General features: G+C 41.8%; 2 protein-coding genes across 11 annotated transcripts; one reads left to right on the top strand and one right to left on the bottom strand.

Moving 5' to 3' along the window:
- Positions 1-230: 230 nt before the first annotated feature.
- On the bottom strand, positions 231-14,812 carry map2k4a (mitogen-activated protein kinase kinase 4a). 10 transcript variants are annotated; one of them, XM_062532038.1, is made up of 14 exons: positions 14,668-14,812; positions 13,959-14,150; positions 12,716-12,751; positions 9,695-9,727; positions 7,136-7,238; positions 6,689-6,857; positions 6,433-6,552; positions 5,976-6,095; positions 5,805-5,856; positions 5,406-5,533; positions 2,083-2,160; positions 1,730-1,878; positions 1,237-1,291; positions 231-1,119 (listed from the first exon to the last, which is right to left on the bottom strand). In XM_062532038.1, exons 2-14 carry the CDS (start codon positions 14,086-14,088, stop codon positions 1,006-1,008), a joined length of 1,287 nt encoding a protein of 428 aa, XP_062388022.1. In that variant the 5' UTR covers positions 14,089-14,150; positions 14,668-14,812; the 3' UTR covers positions 231-1,005. The 10 variants fall into 10 exon arrangements, with proteins under 10 accessions (XP_062388022.1, XP_062388021.1, XP_062388023.1 ...); XM_062532037.1 differs by lacking the exon at positions 14,668-14,812 and having other exon boundaries at positions 13,959-14,354; XM_062532039.1 differs by lacking the exon at positions 14,668-14,812 and having other exon boundaries at positions 1,246-1,291; positions 13,959-14,345.
- tmem220 (transmembrane protein 220) lies at positions 14,626-17,322 on the top strand. The gene is made up of 6 exons (XM_062532048.1): positions 14,626-14,870; positions 15,060-15,089; positions 15,195-15,255; positions 15,550-15,673; positions 15,790-15,849; positions 16,073-17,322. Exons 1-6 carry the CDS (start codon positions 14,781-14,783, stop codon positions 16,203-16,205), a joined length of 498 nt encoding a protein of 165 aa, XP_062388032.1. The 5' UTR covers positions 14,626-14,780; the 3' UTR covers positions 16,206-17,322.
- The last annotated feature ends 403 nt before the right edge of the window (positions 17,323-17,725 follow it).

Below are 17,725 nucleotides of genomic sequence, written 5' to 3'. Positions count from 1 at the left end.
TGCAAATTGCAAAATGTAGCCTAACCTAAATTAAGGTAACCCAAAAAAGGATTATACAAAGTAACTATCAACCATGTTAATATATAATTGAATTAAGATTAATCATTCTTCAAATGAATGTATTGCTTAAGAAATAGCATACAATATGCATTATTGTGTAATTACTGATTAAACTATGTTGCTGACACAACACCGACTTTACACTGAAAAACATTAACCACAAAAACACATTTCAACATGGAGTGAAGAACACACGTTTCTTCTCGCTCTCTCTCTCTCTTTTATTTATATCAGTACATATGTCATTTTACAGTTGGGACACTTTTGGCTCCCCTCTAAGGAGCCTGGCACAACATTCCTCAAATGCACTTTCCATTATTTGACTCTGCTGTACACCCTAGGAAGCAAGGTTTCATTCAGATACAAAACACAATGCTTTAACCACACATACATGGAAATAAGTGGGACAATTCACAAAAGAGCATGATTCCAGTATGCATATTGAAATATTCTCCAAATCATATATTCCACAAGAAAATTGACATATAAATAAAATTCCAGATTTGTTTTTTATTTTTTCCTTTTAAAAAAAAAAATCACGATACTGCATCCACATATGAGATGAGGTCTCACATCGAAATGAGCCAAGACCATAGTATATTCATTCAGTTACTATTTATACTTAAGTATATCTGTATCAGTGTCTGAGAGAAGAGAGCAGAAAAAGAGAGGGAGAGATAAATAGAGACAGAGAGGGGGAAAGAGACAGATGTCAAGAGAGGTGTGAGTGTTGATATTATACAATAATGTGGCTGAAATGAACACCAGTCGCATTGCACCAGGTGTTGCTGCTGCCGCACTGGATGTCTTGTTTTAACACTGCAACTTGTGATCAAGCCTTCCTTACACGGTCGGTTCGGTGTCGTTTGTTTGTTTGTTTGTTTGTTTGATCAGGCTCTCCATGGGGCCAAGACTCCTCTGTGTCTAACCCAACGTTTGGGAGAGTCAGTCCACGTACATGGGGGAGCTGGGAGAGGTGGGCATCTGATCAAGGATCCGGCAAACGTAGCTGGCCACGTCCACCCGCCGCTCCTCATACATCAGTATGAAAGGGTGTTTCTACAGCACACACAACACATGCATCTGAACAAGAGGCCAAGATCGGCTAAATGGACAGTCATTAATGAAAGATCCAACAATAAAACAGGCGACGAGACATGCAATTCCAGAACTTACAGAACTTACCAACAGCTCTCTGTACTTTGGCCTTTTTGACTCATCCTTTGTAAGGCTGCAAAAAATGAAAGAAATAAAAAAACAGTAAGGGTAAAATGATTTGTCTGGTTATGAGGATGTCTAGACAAAAGTTTTGACCTCAGAGAGAATCATTTTCAAAATGGATATAAAGCACTACTACACTACAAGCACCTTTTGTTGATAAGCACATGACACAGAACACATAAAATGTCGAGTCAGTTCTCCTTTTTACCAGCAGGTGGCAAACAAACTGTATGATCAGGCAGGAAGTTGCAGTCACGAGCACATACACCAGACAAGCAACATCCTAAAAACATTTCTCATTCAATTCCACGACATAGAACCTTTATGCTTCACAAAGCTACTCTCTGAGTCAGACAGGGGAAGTTGCTTTCCTGTTCTCAGCAAAATGAATGACCCATGACAACAATGCAACTAACTGTCTTTACAGTAAAGGGGTGTGTGCTTTTACCACAAGTTGACAAAGTTGATGAACTTGGGGGAGAACTGTCTCTCCTCGGAGTTGCTGAGATGCGGGGGGTCCCCCTTCACCACCTGTGTCAGCTGGTCGAACACACTGCTCCACTTTGGGTATGGGAACCGGCCTGTGGCCAGCTCGTACTGCACGTCACAAACACAAACAGGAAACACACACACACACACACACACACACCGAAAGAAAAACTGTTCTGTAAGTAGGTTACACACAGATCTTATCTCGCTACAACAATGCTCTCAGACCATGTGAAGAGATCGACGCGATTGTCCCATCGCTATATATTGTAAAAGCAGTGCCCTCTTGCTAAGAGCCAGAAAGGTGCTTACCAGCGTGATGCCCAGACTCCACACGTCGGAGCGCACGTCGTAGCCTTGTCGGGAGGCGCTGGGGTCTATTCGCTCCGGCTGAAAATGAAGCAAAGCAGAGGAACCTCAGAAATGAGCACCAACACAACATCAGCTAATAAAGACCGCCGTAAGATATACTGAACAGCCAGGCATTGCTTCTGATATTACAAATGTGCACCCATTGTGGCTGATTACGTTGAGTTGAGAGCGTGATTGGTCATGTATTCTGAACTCTACTAGTCTGGCTGAACCCAGCCGAACCTGTTAAGACATCTGAATTTGCTACGTAGGTTCGTCTGACAATTCTCTCACTGAAGCTGACTTTTGAATCACCAAAATCCCAGGAACCATCATAACCAGTTACTTGCTATAGGGCGGTAGAGGTCAGGAGGATAGTTGTCATCACCAATGGCAGCTCTGATGGCCTACATTTTAAACAACTGGGATGTGTATTTTCTTGGAAACTAACTAATCAACTACATGTAAAGCCTTTGTTTTTAAGAAAGACGTGTTTACTGTACTTTGGAAAGCATTTGGTATGAGTTTAGTGTACCAACTTGACTTTAATTTCACTGCTGGTTACGCTCCTTGAACCAAGGATTTCCAGATCAATTCTGTTTTGAGAATCGGTCTGGTGTCAGTCAGGTGTCAGAATCAACTCCCAACCTTCAAGCTCATTCAAACACCTGCACAGCCACAGTATGCATTACATCTGACCCTGAACAAGTTCTGTCAGTCACTTTAGACAGCATCATGATCCAGATCCAAATTTATAGCTGTTTTGTCGATGTCGAGCCAGTGATATCTTACAGTAACAATAAATTAAATCAGGAAGCCAAGTCCAATAAAACGGAGGTGACCCACCTCGCCGAAAATAAACAAGCCCCTTCAAACATCAGCCTGAGAGAGTGCATCCCGGGGCTTTATGTAAGTGGAGGCCCATCTGCGAATGCTTGTCTGTATGACCTCAGCGTCCAGTGAGCCGGCCAGTGCCGCGTGCGGGTTTTAGCGGGGTGCCGATGACGTCAGCGGAGTACTCCAGCCACGCGCCGCATGACGACCACGCCTCCTGCTCTCCCCCCCCCCCCCCGCTCCACTCCATGAGCTCACTCAGATGCCTGCTTTAGAGGCTGATGTCACCCCGCAGCACTGGGGCAGACTGCGGGCCCCCGGGGGTGTTTACGAGCTGACAGCTACCGCACGGCTGCCTCACCGCTCCGTGCCAACACGGTCGTGATATAACCGGCCCGCGCTGACTCACACTCCAATGGAGGAGGGGAGGGGAGGAGGGGAGGGGAGGAGGGGAGGAAGGGAGGGGAGGAGGAGGAGAGGGGAGGAGGAGGACGACAACATGGCCTCTGCATGTCTCAAACGCGTTTTTTTTTTCCATTACCTAACCGTAGGAAGTTCCGAGGCGAATCAGGGCTAAGGGCTGATGGAAGCAGACGTCCCGCCACAAAAACACAGTCGTCCTAAATGCGCTGGCACAGTGAGCAGCCACTTTTGTAACGCTGGTTAGAGTGCAACACCAGGCCACTACAACCACCTACACCCACACACCTATGAGATGACAATGACACAAAACTTCACACATATGCCTCATGCCTTGAGCATGACATGGAGCAAACACTTATTGCTTAGATGCACCTGGTGACAAGTAAATAGTACGAGCAAAAACAATTCAACATGAGGAGATTGTGAGATTGCTCAACAAAATTCTCACTAACAACCAGGCTACAAGGAGCTCAGTCTTAAAATTATTTGTAACCTCAAACAACCCTCTGACTCACCACAATGAACAATGTCTCTATTTGTAAGTGAGTGTGAGAGAGAGTGTGTGTGTGTGTGTGTGTGTGTGCCTTGTAAGTATATAAATGAGGTACTTGAGATAAATAAACCTATTCAATGACTCCGAAATCCAAAATAAGAATGAGGCCTCTGATGACAAGAACAACGAGGAAAAACTGAGAGCCACACGGCGAGGGCTCTGAGAGACAGGCTCCCCGCGCGTGGTCTGGTCTAGTCTAGTCTGGTCTGCCTTTTCCAGAGCAGGAGGCGGGCCACTGAGGCCATGTGTCTGAGGGATGCCTGGGCGATGAGCTCAGAGCTGGGGGAGAGCCCAGACTCCACTGGCCCATTCTCCAAGATCCATGAATGAACCGGGCGCCTAGAGGAGGGACCAACGCATGACAGAGAGAGAGATTGCGAGTAAGAGAAAGAGAGAGAGAGAGAGAGAGCATTGCTGTACTGGCAGCCCTGCTACCAAATTTAGCTTGGAAACTGTTGGGGTGGGGGTAAAGAGAAGGAGAGATGGAGTAAGAGAGAGAGAGAGAGAGAGAGAGAGAGAGAGAGAGAGAGCGAGAGCACAGGGGGGTGATTTGGGGTGCTCCCTGACTTGCGTCACGGTGTGGCGTAGTGCCGGGAGAGAGAGATATATCTGGCGATGACGAGGAGCCTCTGAGCTCATAGCTTTGGCTTGTTGGAGAGCTCCACGGTCGTGTCACACACACCACACGAGGCTCACACACAAATAAACATATCAAGCACCCTGTACACACAAACACGCTTGACCTCCATGCACCCTCTACACCCAAATACCTCAGGTGGCAATAAAAGACTCTGTATATAGCAAACAAAAATATATTCCCTTCAAATTAAGCATCCTCACACACACACACACACACACACACACACACACACACACACACACACACACACACACACACACACACACACACACACACACACACACACACACACACACACACACACACACACACACACACACACACACACGGCAAAGGCTATTAAGAGGATGAGTGCAGTGGTACTTTTTCTGGTGAATGCCCATGCTGAGTAGTGCCTCTCTGCCTCCTGTTGATGCTGACGGCAGCATGGAAACTCCCTCTGGGGGATCCACCAGGAGTGGCCCAGATCTGTTTAGGTCCTAAATCTGAGGTGCATCTCACAGCAGACAATCCACTCGCCTCTATCTTTGCAACCAACATCTACCTCACTCACCAACAATCTGTTCACCCTCTTACTCCTTCCCTCTCCGTCCTTTTTAATAGTATCTATTTATTTATTTTGTCTTTTCATTTATTTCTGAAGTTGAATGGACACTTGAGGACAAGGAATTTCAATACTTGCATGTAATATACTTATATAATAATACTTATGAGTACATGACAATAAACGTGAAACACTTACTATGGGAAGGGGTCAGTAATTGAAAGCGTGATTTGAAAAATGGGAAATTGTAAAATATAACACTTGTGGGGGAGGATACATAAACCACTCACAGCCATGTAAGGTCTGCAGCCAGCATCTCTGGTTTTGGCTATGGAGTCCACCAGCTGGCCACTGATGCCAAAGTCGCAGAGCTTTATGTTGCCATTCCGGTCCAGGAGAATGTTGGATGGCTTTATGTCTGAGAGGAAGTCAATGAGAGAGAGAGAGAGAGAGAGAGAGAGAGAGAGAGAGAGACAGAGAATGTCCTTTATGTTCAGAAAGTATGTCAATTTACACTCATATACATACCAGTTTAACAGATCAAGATTCATTTGAAATGTCTACCACATAGACGAACAGGGCATAAGCAACTGCAATAAATGAGGTCCCATATATGCATACGGAATACATCAAAGTGAATAAGTCACACACAGCAAGATAAGATTTCAGATTCAGAACATTCGTCCTACCTCTGTGAATTATTTTCAAGTTTTCTTTTAAGTGGTTAAGTGCTTTCACAGTCTGTAAGATAAGCATAAGGAAGAAAATGATAAGCGTTTCATTGGAAGTCGCTGTGCCAAATTCACTCTGAAATAATTCAATTGAAATGATTGATTGATAATAAAAAAAAATGGACTTACAACTAATGTTATTTTGCCTAAAATTTCTTCAGGAATAACATCATCTAATTCACCATATACATATTTGTAGAATTTGTCCAATGAGGTAGACATGAGCTCCATGCAAATCCAACAGTCTCCCTGGAAGACAAATTTGAATTCAGAAACACAAACAACTTCCACAGCATTATCAGGTTATAATATAACACATTATCAGGTATCACATAATAACTCACATGGTCTCCCAAGCCCTATTTCTTGACTTCAATTAAAGTCTCCATTGAAAAACCAAAAGCTTGAAGTGTCAGACTAGGCCATGCACAGGACACCAGCCCGAATATAACATATAAGCTCATACCCCATACACATAATCTATAGACTTGGTCAAATGTCTTCATATTAAATGCACTGATATGTGACTGTAATATGCTTTATGATAGTATTAGTGGTAGATGAATGCAAGAGTTGAGTGCCTAACCTCTCTGAAAAGTGCCCCATAAAACTGGACGATAAATGGACAGTCGCTGCTCCTCATGACCACATCCAGGTCCATCAGCAGCTGCTTTTGCTCCTTCTCATCCACGGTTGACCTAATCCTCTGCCATTCAAAGTGCAAAACATCAGTACATCATTAATGTTTCATGAACATCACAGCTGACAACCCACGCAGCAACGCTACAAAGCTAGCATTGCTTTAGTTGAAACTAAACCATGCAGCCTGGGCGAAGGGTTACCTTGACAGCCATGATCTGGTTGCTGGGCTTGTGCACCATCTTGTTGACGGAGCCATATGCACCCCGCCCAATCTCGCCCAAGTCCTTCAGGTCCTCTGCAGTGAAGTCACAGAGTTGCTCCGAGATCTTCAGCTTCCCCGACGACTCAATGCTTCCCCTCAGCCGCTCTCTGTACCCCACAAAATCAAGCAAGAAGGGTGAAGAGAAATACAGTTCCTACTGATACACAACACTGACTTGATGGAGTTAAGGATCACAGGATAAATAGATAGATAGATGGATAGATAGATGAATTGGTTCAGGGGAGAGAATAGGAATGAATATATGAAACTAAGAGCAGAGGGAAGGAGGAGGAGGAGGAGAAGAGGAGGAAGAGGGCAGGAGGAGGAAGGGGAGAAGAAGAGAAGAAGAGCATGGAGACAAGATGTAAGGAGAGGTTTTACTCACATGTGTGGATTCTGGAAGGGGGGCGGTGCAGTGTTGAGTGTGAACCTGGTGCTAGGTTTGATTGGCGGATTGGCAAAATTTAACTTCAGTGCTTTGCGTTTGCCTGACAGAGAGAGCACAGAGCGTCAGCTACAACCCTTCAAGAGCAGTGAGAACTTATAGGGAAAGAGTGTAGCAAACAGCAAACACCATACACCAATCAAGAAAAAGTGAGGGGGGGGTGGGGGTCGAAGTATGATAGGTGTGAATAAAATACTACAAAAAGAATTACCACTTGCATGGCAGACTACTTGGTATTGGGGTGACAAGGACAAAACTGTCAACAGAGGTCATGCAAACTGAACCACCACAATGATTTGAAAGGACGCCACCCAAGTCACCCAATACCAGCATGCACCGCCACCTCCACCACAGCCATGATACAGGCTTCCCCGTATTTCAGGAGATAACATGGCCAATTAGTATTTCTCTTCAACATTTCAGGTTTCCAACATGGACATACTTACCCACTCCAAGCAATTATAAATGACCAGAGACAAAACAAATGACCCTTCTCAATTTTCCACTTCCATCACTGTTGACAAGGAAGGTCAGGTTTTGTAAATTGTCTTGTCAAATTCAGTGTGTGACAGGTTGCAAGGACATGACTAATTTGTGCACAGCGGAACAGCCTGATCAGTTAACTCGCCAATCAATGCAGAGCCAACTAACATGAAGAGGACAGCTGATGATTGATTCATGTAGGCTACACCTCACTAGCTTGTCATGGCTAAATATGCAGAGCAGAAGAGAGGGCCACATTACTCTGAAGGGGTGCAAAAGTGATCAGTGCTCTCTATGGCCTGTGGTTTAACAAGTAGTGTATTCATGCTTATGACTGATCACTTGCCTCTGATTGCGAAGGTTGTAGAGAGGTGAAGAAATGCTAAATTAGAATGGCAAGAGTCTGAGAACGACTGGTTCAGAACAGAACAGTCATCCATGTAGCCGAGACATTCCCTCACAGGTGTTCCGATATGTCTATGATGCAAATGTATTTCTCCACTCTGGTATAGTCATATGAACCTGGCAGACAAAGCTCATATTTTATATTCCAAAAAAGTCATCTTAACCACACATCAAAAGGTAGATCAAATTAAAATAAGGCCTTCTCTGCCCAACAGAAACCGGCATATATCTTGATATGATATAATGATCTGACATGCGCAACGACGGCCATGTTCAATCAGGTCCGCAAATACATGACATACATGGGGCACAGGCCTACCCAACAGCATGAATAATCCCTCTCAAAAGTATAACTTGCAGCCTCTTCTTGGTATTCTGTTGATGCATCCATCGCCTACTACCACAGAGGAAAATTCTCTCTCGCTTGGCCGTGTGTGTTTTTCCAAAGCAGAGGTTAGGCTAAGGTAATAACAATCTGGTCTGTTCGGAGTGGGGGGGGGGGGGGGGTGTCCCACTGAGAGACTCAGAGGAGCTTTGACTTCACCTTGAGAGCAAAATAATGCCGTTTGTTCCCTTCCCTCCGGGGGCATGCCACAAGAATGCATGGGTTGGACTAGAATCTCCACTGTGTTGCTCTGCTCTGCAAGCACCTCCATGTCTCAACAGGCCAGGGTTTGTTTAGTGCTCATGCCAAATACTCATTGTGATGTTTGAGAGAAAAGGGGGAAAAAAACAACAAAATGCAAACTGGAAAGAAGGAAAAGAAAAAAAAATAGCCTACTTTGTGACAACTCCCAAGCATTAGCCTACTTGCTTTGCTGGTTAGTGTTAAGCAGTCTAAAACTGAGACCAAGGGTGAAAAAAACCTCTTGTAGAGCTTCCATTACAAAGATAAACGAAAGGGGGGAAAAACACTTTTAGATCACATGCAGATTTGATCGAATAATTTCATTCGATGGCAAACTTGGTTCCATGAAGATCTACTGGCATGTCATTGGTTTAATCAAGAGGACCATGTCACCATCAGATTATCCAGGTCTACAAATCAGGGTGACCCAATGTCAATGGAAGCTCTTTGCCCTAGGCTTGTGCCGATTTCTGATCATACCACTGAAACTATTTGGCATAATGAAAAAATGGTAAATAAAAAGTAGTCAAAGATTGATGATGAGCTTTCATATTAGACATCTATGTAATGTTCCTGAAACAATACCTGCTCTGAAAATAAGATGTGGCCAAAAAACAACAAGCAGTCCTGCTGATTGCCTTGTCTAGCTAAAACCTATACAAGACAAACATTCACATGGTCCGACATCTTCAATCAACAGACTTGAATGTGTTTTTCAGAAGAGTTTCTTCTAAATTATTCTGTTTGGAGAAGACAAAAAGCTTCTAGCTCAAAATCTTTCGAGCACTAAACTCTGGAAAGTGGGTAATTGTTACCATTCATCGTGTCTCTTTGGTCACATCTGCACCGGCACAAGCCTACAAGACCCCTAGATCGTCACTTGGATTAGTGTAGAACAGAGACCAGACTCCCCATACCAGGCCATCAGGCGAAACAAAGTGTTGACAACTGTGGGTACTGTAGCAACAAAAGGATTGGCTTACTTTGGGGAGCTCCAGACAGGTTTATCTGAAACCCTGGAGGTGAGAAGAAAACAGTTGATTTTGATCTTTTTTAAAAAATATTTCCCAAAACCAAAGTAACTTATTTCAAGTTACAAGCCTCTGTCCCCTTGTCCGCTGGGGAGGTAATACAGTCACGCCTAGCCACCTACAAAATTGGGCTAATTAATCAAAGGAATATTACTCCACGTAAAAACATAAAAACATAAAACCAGTCAAAGAATTGCAAACGTCATTTCATCTAACCCTGACCTAACCATATTTTCTAAGGCATGTCTCTGATGTTTCTCAGGGCAAGGACAAAATGTAACTTTGTTTGTGGAAATTGGTGAATATGTGGCAGTTGGGTTGAAAAAAAAAAAAAAAACAGCACCATAGCTAGCAGCACAACAGGGAAACACTTCCCTATGTCACTTTTTTCAATGACTAATGCTGCTGGTAAAAAGAAAACAGTCTTCCAATGGCCTGGTGGTGTCAATACTTAGCATTCGACTGACCACATAACTAGGCCTAATACCTGCTCTAGACGATGAGGCACACTACCTTGTTCAGTCCATTAACCTATGGCTGGAGCACAGCTTCATTTATCCCATGCAGAGGCAGTGGGCTAGTTGACCTCTCTCACTCTGGGTTCTATTTAAGATGATGGGCAAAGAGCAAAGTCAGCAAAGTGTCTTGTGCATGATCTAAAGCTACTGTGAGGCTGGTGGGAGCACTGAGCTGAGCTGACCTGCTGACAATCCGTGCTTAGGATCTCGCTCATGATATGAAATTAGCAAGTAGATCTTGCCTCGTTATTAAATCAGTTTTAATTAGACTTTGCACTTTGCCCACCTTTTATTTTAAGGACCTCTGTGTTTTCCTCGAGTTCCAAATCTTAACATGTTTCAATTTTAATGTTTAACTTTTGGGTCAGTGAATCAATTGGCATTTATGTTGGGTGTGTCCACATCAGAGAGAATGTATCATAAATATTGCATGCAAAACAGAGAGCACACATAACAAACAAAAAAACAATCAGGAACTACTTGAGCTATGACATAACTCGCATTCAGCAGAGCAAGTGTGCGAGGGAACTACATAAGACTTAAAATGGAAAAGGTGATGAAGAAAAGGAACCATGGTAAAAAAAATGAAATATCATGACAGGCAAGAAGAAAGATGAAAAGTCATAGCTAAGGTTACTTTCTTGAGGCAGCTCACCATTGTTCAGCGTCAAATCAGGAAGGTTACGGTAGTCAGTAGCAAATAAGTAGGGGAAGAAAAACATCATGGAGGAAATAGGTTTCAGTGCCTCTCACACACCACACAAAAATCAGAGTGACAACGGCGCAAACATTAAAAAAGACAGATCAGTCAAATAAAACAGCCCTTCTTGGTTACTATATTGGCGCAAACAAGGATTGATTTTTCAGTACCCTAACAGCTAAAAATAATATTTTCATAATATCTGTAATAATGTGTAAAGTATATTCTTTTTTACAATAATTTATTATGATCACTAACACCAACATAATCTTGAAACACCACAGTATTTCATTATAATTCTCTAACAAGCTTAATCGGAGTAAAGCTTATGTTGTAGACCTACAGCATCCCATGGTTGAAAGTTTACCATACAGTAACAAACTCTAATGTTTGTTTAATGTGACAGTTATCTAACAAGCCATTATAAGTAAGGAATGGGTGAGTTGAGTGATGCTCTCTTGTCAATCTGAGATGACCATTTGAGTGTTTCACATAGCTCAGAGCAGAATTACTTTGAAAGATGCGTAAATCTGGGAAAACATTTTGTCTGAAGTTACTAAACCACTATCACTTGCTCTGGACATTTTCATTCGCAATTCCAGAAATAGAAATGAAGAACATCAGCTACTGGGATAGGTAGCCTATAACCGCAGACATCCGGGCATTCCGAGAACACCTTATAATAATGAGGTTTGCAACCACGACTATGTGAAAGCCAAGATCAGAACGCTCTAGAGAATTTGGTGAAAACATTCTTAGGACGGATTACAGTACATGCAACACATCTGATATATTCCAGTAAACTGAATGACACATTACATGGAGTGCCAAAGCCTACTCACTAGTCATAATTACAAATGCACTGAGTAACTGCACATTGTGCTTGTTAACATAGAGTAAATTAATGATGTCAAATATTCAATCCTTCACATATCGCCCAGCATGGAGCAGGCTTAACATTATGCAGAGATAGAACACTCAACACAACCAATGGCTGCGCTGCTGGAGACAGGAATAAACATATATGGATGTGTTTTCTATGGAATTAAGTAATTGCATCTGAACCCTTTGTTTACACGATAGATGTGTTTGCTGCACTTCTGAAATGATTTGGTTTAAAAAAAGAGTTTAATGCACCAATTTAAATTTAATTTCACTAGTGTTATGGGCTCCTGGAAGGTGTGAGTAAATGAAGCCTTCCCAGGCCCATTCTCAATCTGAAATGAGATTTGAGAAGCAGTCTGGTGTCAGTCAGGCTATGCCAGGTATGTTTACCTTGGTGAAGTTAGCTCCCAAGTCCAAGCCTGGAAGATCCATAGCAGGAAATAGGAAAACATGTGAATAGGGCACAGGAGGTAGGGAATAAGGAAGGAAGGCAGATAAAAAGTTGACGAAAAGCTCCTGTAGGTGATTTCCATGGGCAGTTTACTGGAATATATCAAAGGTGCACAGCTTTCCTTTGAGGTTCTACTTCTAAGAATGGTTTCACCAGTTGTGGTTGCTAACCTCGTTACCACGGGGAGTTCTCAGAAAGCCCGGATGTCCGCGGTTAAAAATCTCCTGAAACTCAGTGATTGCTTGTTCGTTAACATTTTCCGTCACAAATTTGCACAGACATGCTGTTAAGCTGCAGTACTACGTAATGCTAAAGTGACCCCATGCCAATTACATACAGACTGGGACAGTCACTGTACCTCTACAACTCTAGGCTAGCTCCTAACGTTAGCTATGAAAATTAACATTGACAGTAGCTACCTGTATCACACTGACATCTCCAGCATGTGTTGGTTTCTGTAAGTTAAAATGAAACATTTATGTTGTAAAAACAAACAATGTATTCTCAAGTGAAAAATAAAATGCTAGTTAGCAACCCTGGTGTGCTTAACGTTAACTGTGAAGAGTCACAAATGGGAAAGTACCTGACAGCTTCATCTCAGCAGCCTAAACAAATCTCTACTTTGCAGGGGCACAAACCCAAAGATCTAACCCTACTTCACGAGCGTTGAGTTAACTCAGTGAAGTTGAATTATAACCAGATTATAACGTTAGTCAACTCAACCTTGTTAACAGGCCAGCATGGTGGTATTTTGGTGATGTCATAACACTGGCCATGCATCTCTGAGTAAAATGTGAGCTGTTCAAAATTAACAACGGCAACGTTATTAACGTTAACAAACTTTACCTTATTTCGTTACCACCGTATTCCCTATTTACTGGTCAGCTATAAGCTAGTGAACGATTTTTATCTTTTGAATGGTAGAATATTACTCATCATTGACGTTATTAATGTCTGAATGGCTTTGCAATGATATTTCTAATTTGATTGCCACTCTTCATGATCAAGCACATAATGTTGTTATCGTCACTAGCCTAAATTATCTCATTGGAATACCATAACGTTAATGAACGGCGTTGTCTGAATCAGTATTACCTGCTAGCTGAGGTTAGCGGCAAGGTAAACTGGTCAACCAAATATGGTTTGCTAGAGATGACTGGCCGTAGCTAACTAAGTATATTAGTGTAGGTGGTTTTGCCTATCTTATTACCAAGATCCCAGTCCATTGCGTAAACTGTGACATTGCTGAATGGCATAGATAAACAAACAAACGGAGACCGCAGCCCCCGTACCACCCTAACGTTATCATCGTCGGGCTGTCATAACGTACAGGCTAACGTTAAGTAATAATAATAATAATGATGATTATGATGATAATAAACGGTAACGTTACAATTAACGTTAATCCTAACTACTTAACCATTAAGCTAATAGTAAGTAACGTAGCTAAAACACATGAAGAATCTACCTAGATGTAAGAGTAGCTGGCTACAGATGCTACTTCGTGAGGTTTCTCATGACACTATCATCGTAATTTCTGCTCAGCTAGCAAGCTAACATGTATATTGGTGTAACATTAACGTTAGCAGCGGCAGAGTTCAACAACTTCGCGCATTGTTATTCATAACATGATCATAGCCCCTTTGTTTCCTTTCATCTTACCCTGCATGCTGCTCATAGTAGTTATGTGTTGAGACTGGGGTTGATGGTGATGTGTTGTTGCTGTAGATCCTGCGTTATTGCTGTTGTTGTGGCTGGAAGATGTTGAGTTGCTGGGGCTGGGAGTCGCCATTGTGTATGAATTCCAGCAGCAGCACTAGGCTGCAATGCAGAACCCGAAAGTAACTTCACCTCCTACGCTCAAGACAGGAGACAAGACACAGCAAGAGAGCTCCACTGAATCTAAGTCCCACTGTTGTTACTACTAAAGCTATAAATGTAATCTTATCTTGCCACTAAACGGGGTCAGACGGTTTGGTTAGCAAGCTTCCTAGCTAAGACAGTAATAGCATGGACTGTAATCCAGTTTCAGTCCATTCCATAGCAGACACAGGACACCTAGCTTCAACACTCAGCACTGCACACCCACGAAGCTCAATCATTTCAGTTATCCAGAAGTGTATCTTCAGTGTGGGACGGGAACACCCGCGCGTGACTTGTTTATGGAGGACAGTCAAGAACTGCTACACATACTGTTGACATATTTTTGACCTTTAATACTAACGAATGCAGCCGTGAGCTCACATTTTATACTGAGTTCATTACAATTTAATCTAGACTCCAAAAAGACTAGCTGCTAGTGCAAACAAAGCGTGACAACTAAGAAATGAATCAACTTTTCCAGATTTCCAGTTCTGTGTGGGTATATCACCTGACTTCAGAAACTTCAACTCCCATGTTCCTGTGAAAGTATTTGAACAGATCCGGGTTTTCCATGACCGTGGGGAAAGTGAACAAACTCTTGTCAAACTTTGTACCAACGCGATGAAGCACCGACCGTTCTGGCTTCAGAATGTCTGGAGGATCTGCAACTTATTTATGTCGCTGTTTTTTGGTCTGGCGACTTATGTCCAGGCAAGTAGCCTACCCTACCTCAAACCCCCCAAACAGAGGAAGGATTTGCGCGTTAATCGTGAATGTTATTCAATCATTCAACTTTCATTTAGGTCTCACGTAACATAGCCTTCTATGTGAGTGTAATTTACTTCGTTTAAAATGATCGAATAGTGTCTGTAACTATCTCACCTTTTAATGCACCGACAGATTAACGACCCAGATGCAGGACTGTGGATGGTAGGCATTGTTTACGTTGTAAACATTCATTAATTATTATCATCAAGCCATGAACTATAACATCCACTCAAACAACCTGACCGGTTGGCGTCCATGTGGTTTTAGGTGGGCTATGCCATTCCAGCAAGTTTGACCCTAATTGTTAGCTGGCATCCACACATAACAGGTTAGTAAAGACTTGAATTCATTCAGAGAAGTAATTCCCTCATGCATGTTTATGACAGTGAAAGGTGGGGTGCACTGAGGAAAGCTTGTCAGTGAACCAAAGTCCTCTGCTCTGACAAAACAGAACTACCAAACTCAAGTAGCCTTGTGGATAGCCTATACTACCATCTAGTGGTATAATTGCATAACACAACAGCATTGTCTTTGTAGTTAAGTTGTAGACTTTAGGCTACTGTTTAGAATGGTATCTGGTTTGTTCTCAAACTGTTAAAGATTAAGTAACATTGTTTTGCAGAGAATTTGATCTGGCGAAGAGTATCTGATCTCTATGTCCTTATTGGTACAACTTTTTGTGCGATGTTGGGATGGATACTTTTCAAAGAAGGCATCACAGATATTTTCCAACAAGAGGAGGGGAGGTAATTGTTGTCATTAGTTAAACTAATGTTTTGATAATTGATACATTATTGAACAATTTACATTGTTAAGTATATAAGTAGAAAAGTAATAATGTTTTCCTTTGTACCCTCTTAAGAGAATTTTCTGGTCTCGTGTTAACGGTTACCTGGCTTCTGCTATGCAGGCATTCAGGAAGGTAAGGGTTCCTTTGATATACATACATTTTTAACTTAATTAAAGCATCTGCTCTCAAATCAGTATTTCTGAAGTATAGTTTTCAGGGTGCCAACTTTAGATTTGTATTTTTAGACCTGACAAATTTGTTGATTCTGTATTCTGCGAGAAAAACACTACAAAAGGCAGCCATTTTAGCCTTTTTTAAAAAAGAAACCTCTATTTGTTTCTCTCTTTATATGTAGGGATGGAATTGGAATGATCAGATTGTCCACTGCTGTCGGTATCACAGTATTTCCATTTGTGGCATGGCTTTACTACTACATCAACACAGAGCTGAGATCCAACTGGCCCTCACATTGTAAAACAGCACTCTAGGTCTGAGTAGTAGCACCGACTTATTACATTTCATTGCCATTTCCCTAGGCAAACACTATAAGGGACTACAATATGAAACACTTTTGTATTATATGATGTGTCTACATCATAGATGTTTAAACTAGACATATGCTGTACATGGTATTGTACATATCGATTTGCATGTAAATCTTTTGACAGGATTATCAATAAAAATATACAGTATAACCCTACAAATATAAATTTCTTTCATGGTACTAGCATACCATGTTTCTTGTAAAAAAGCCTTGACTTAAGAAGGGAAAAAAATAGAATCTTAAAAAATAGAACACAATATTATTAACCCTCACCCCTCAGTAGATGGGAATATACAGCATGACAGGGATATCACGTGAGTCTGTAGTTGCCTGACTACTCTTGTTTACATTGGAAGTAGCCTCTCTAACAGTAAAGATTCTGGATCTAACTGCCAAACAAGCTGCTTAAGCCTCAGCCTCTATAGTCGGTCATCTCGTATTTGGATATTTATGTGGACTTTTGAAACATGTCATGAAAATCACAATTCCAGGCATATATGACATTCTACTCCTTGTAAATCACACATGCGGTATCGCAAATTAACGCATGTCTTTTCCATCAAGCTTCTCTGTACAGTTTACTGACAGGTCTAATAGAGCATTTCCAGATCTTAACATTATTGGCCAGTATTTGCTGGACTGGCTGGATTTGCTGGACTCCAAAGTGATCTCATACCCAACTACAGGTGGCAGTAAACATTCACTTATTTGAAGGTACACAGGTGTGCTAACTTGTAAGTTACCTAGATGACTTCTGAAACTTTCAGATTTTTTGTGTAGACATGTATTGCTATGGCATACAACCTGTGCATATGTGAATCAATTTACTTGATTTTCTTTTCATGACAACAATACTTAAAAATAAGATCCCACAACTGTTGCCACAAAAAAAACAGAACTAAAGTGGCACAAAACTGCTGCCCAGTTAGCATTAAGTAGCCTAAGGATTTCATTCGGAGCTGCAAGCTCAAAATGGCTGTTAAACCAGTATTTAATTACACGCCTGTCAGAGGTGCATTTTTGCTTTTGGACTTATTTTTAGTCTGCCAAACGCTATACCCTGCAATGGGGGGACTTTGTTATTAAAGAAAAGCATACAATAAGTAAACAAGTTGAGTCTTTTCGTCTTTATTTAACAAGCTGACACAGCTTGCAAAAGAAGAATGCAAATAGTGCTGTGACATTGAATTGGTGAATACAGGAAAGTAAAAATATTGGAGATCAAAATTGGAACCAAGTGTTTTTCTTTTATCAAACTGTTTTTTAAGTGAGATAGCAATAATAATGGCAAGTACAATACTGTACTCCTATTCTGGATTGGAGTAGTTGCTTGAAATTTAGCTTATGCTAATATCACTTCTTTCAGAATTATCGTGTACATAGGCCCCATTATTTCAGCTATGTATACCATCTACAGGTTGAGAGCGGACAAAAGTCCTCTAATTTGGTGTAATCCAGTGGATT

Source organism: Sardina pilchardus, chromosome 3 (assembly GCF_963854185.1).
Source record: "Sardina pilchardus chromosome 3, fSarPil1.1, whole genome shotgun sequence".
NCBI lineage: Eukaryota > Metazoa > Chordata > Actinopteri > Clupeiformes > Clupeidae > Sardina > Sardina pilchardus.
This window is presented reverse-complemented; position numbering and strand designations above follow the sequence as displayed.

Coding starts and splice junctions, on each gene's coding strand:
- map2k4a (XM_062532038.1), bottom strand. CDS start 14,088: ATGGCGACTCCCAGCCCCAGCAACTCAACATCTTCCAGCCACAACAAC. Junction 12,752..13,958: donor TACTATGAGCAGCATGCAGG/GTAAGATGAAAG, acceptor TTTAACTTACAG/AAACCAACACATGCTGGAGA. Junction 1,292..1,729: donor ATCAACTTTGTCAACTTGTG/GTAAAAGCACAC, acceptor CATTTTTTGCAG/CCTTACAAAGGATGAGTCAA.
- tmem220 (XM_062532048.1), top strand. CDS start 14,781: ATGAAGCACCGACCGTTCTGGCTTCAGAATGTCTGGAGGATCTGCAAC. Junction 14,871..15,059: donor GTCTGGCGACTTATGTCCAG/GCAAGTAGCCTA, acceptor ATGCACCGACAG/ATTAACGACCCAGATGCAGG. Junction 15,090..15,194: donor CAGATGCAGGACTGTGGATG/GTAGGCATTGTT, acceptor ATGTGGTTTTAG/GTGGGCTATGCCATTCCAGC.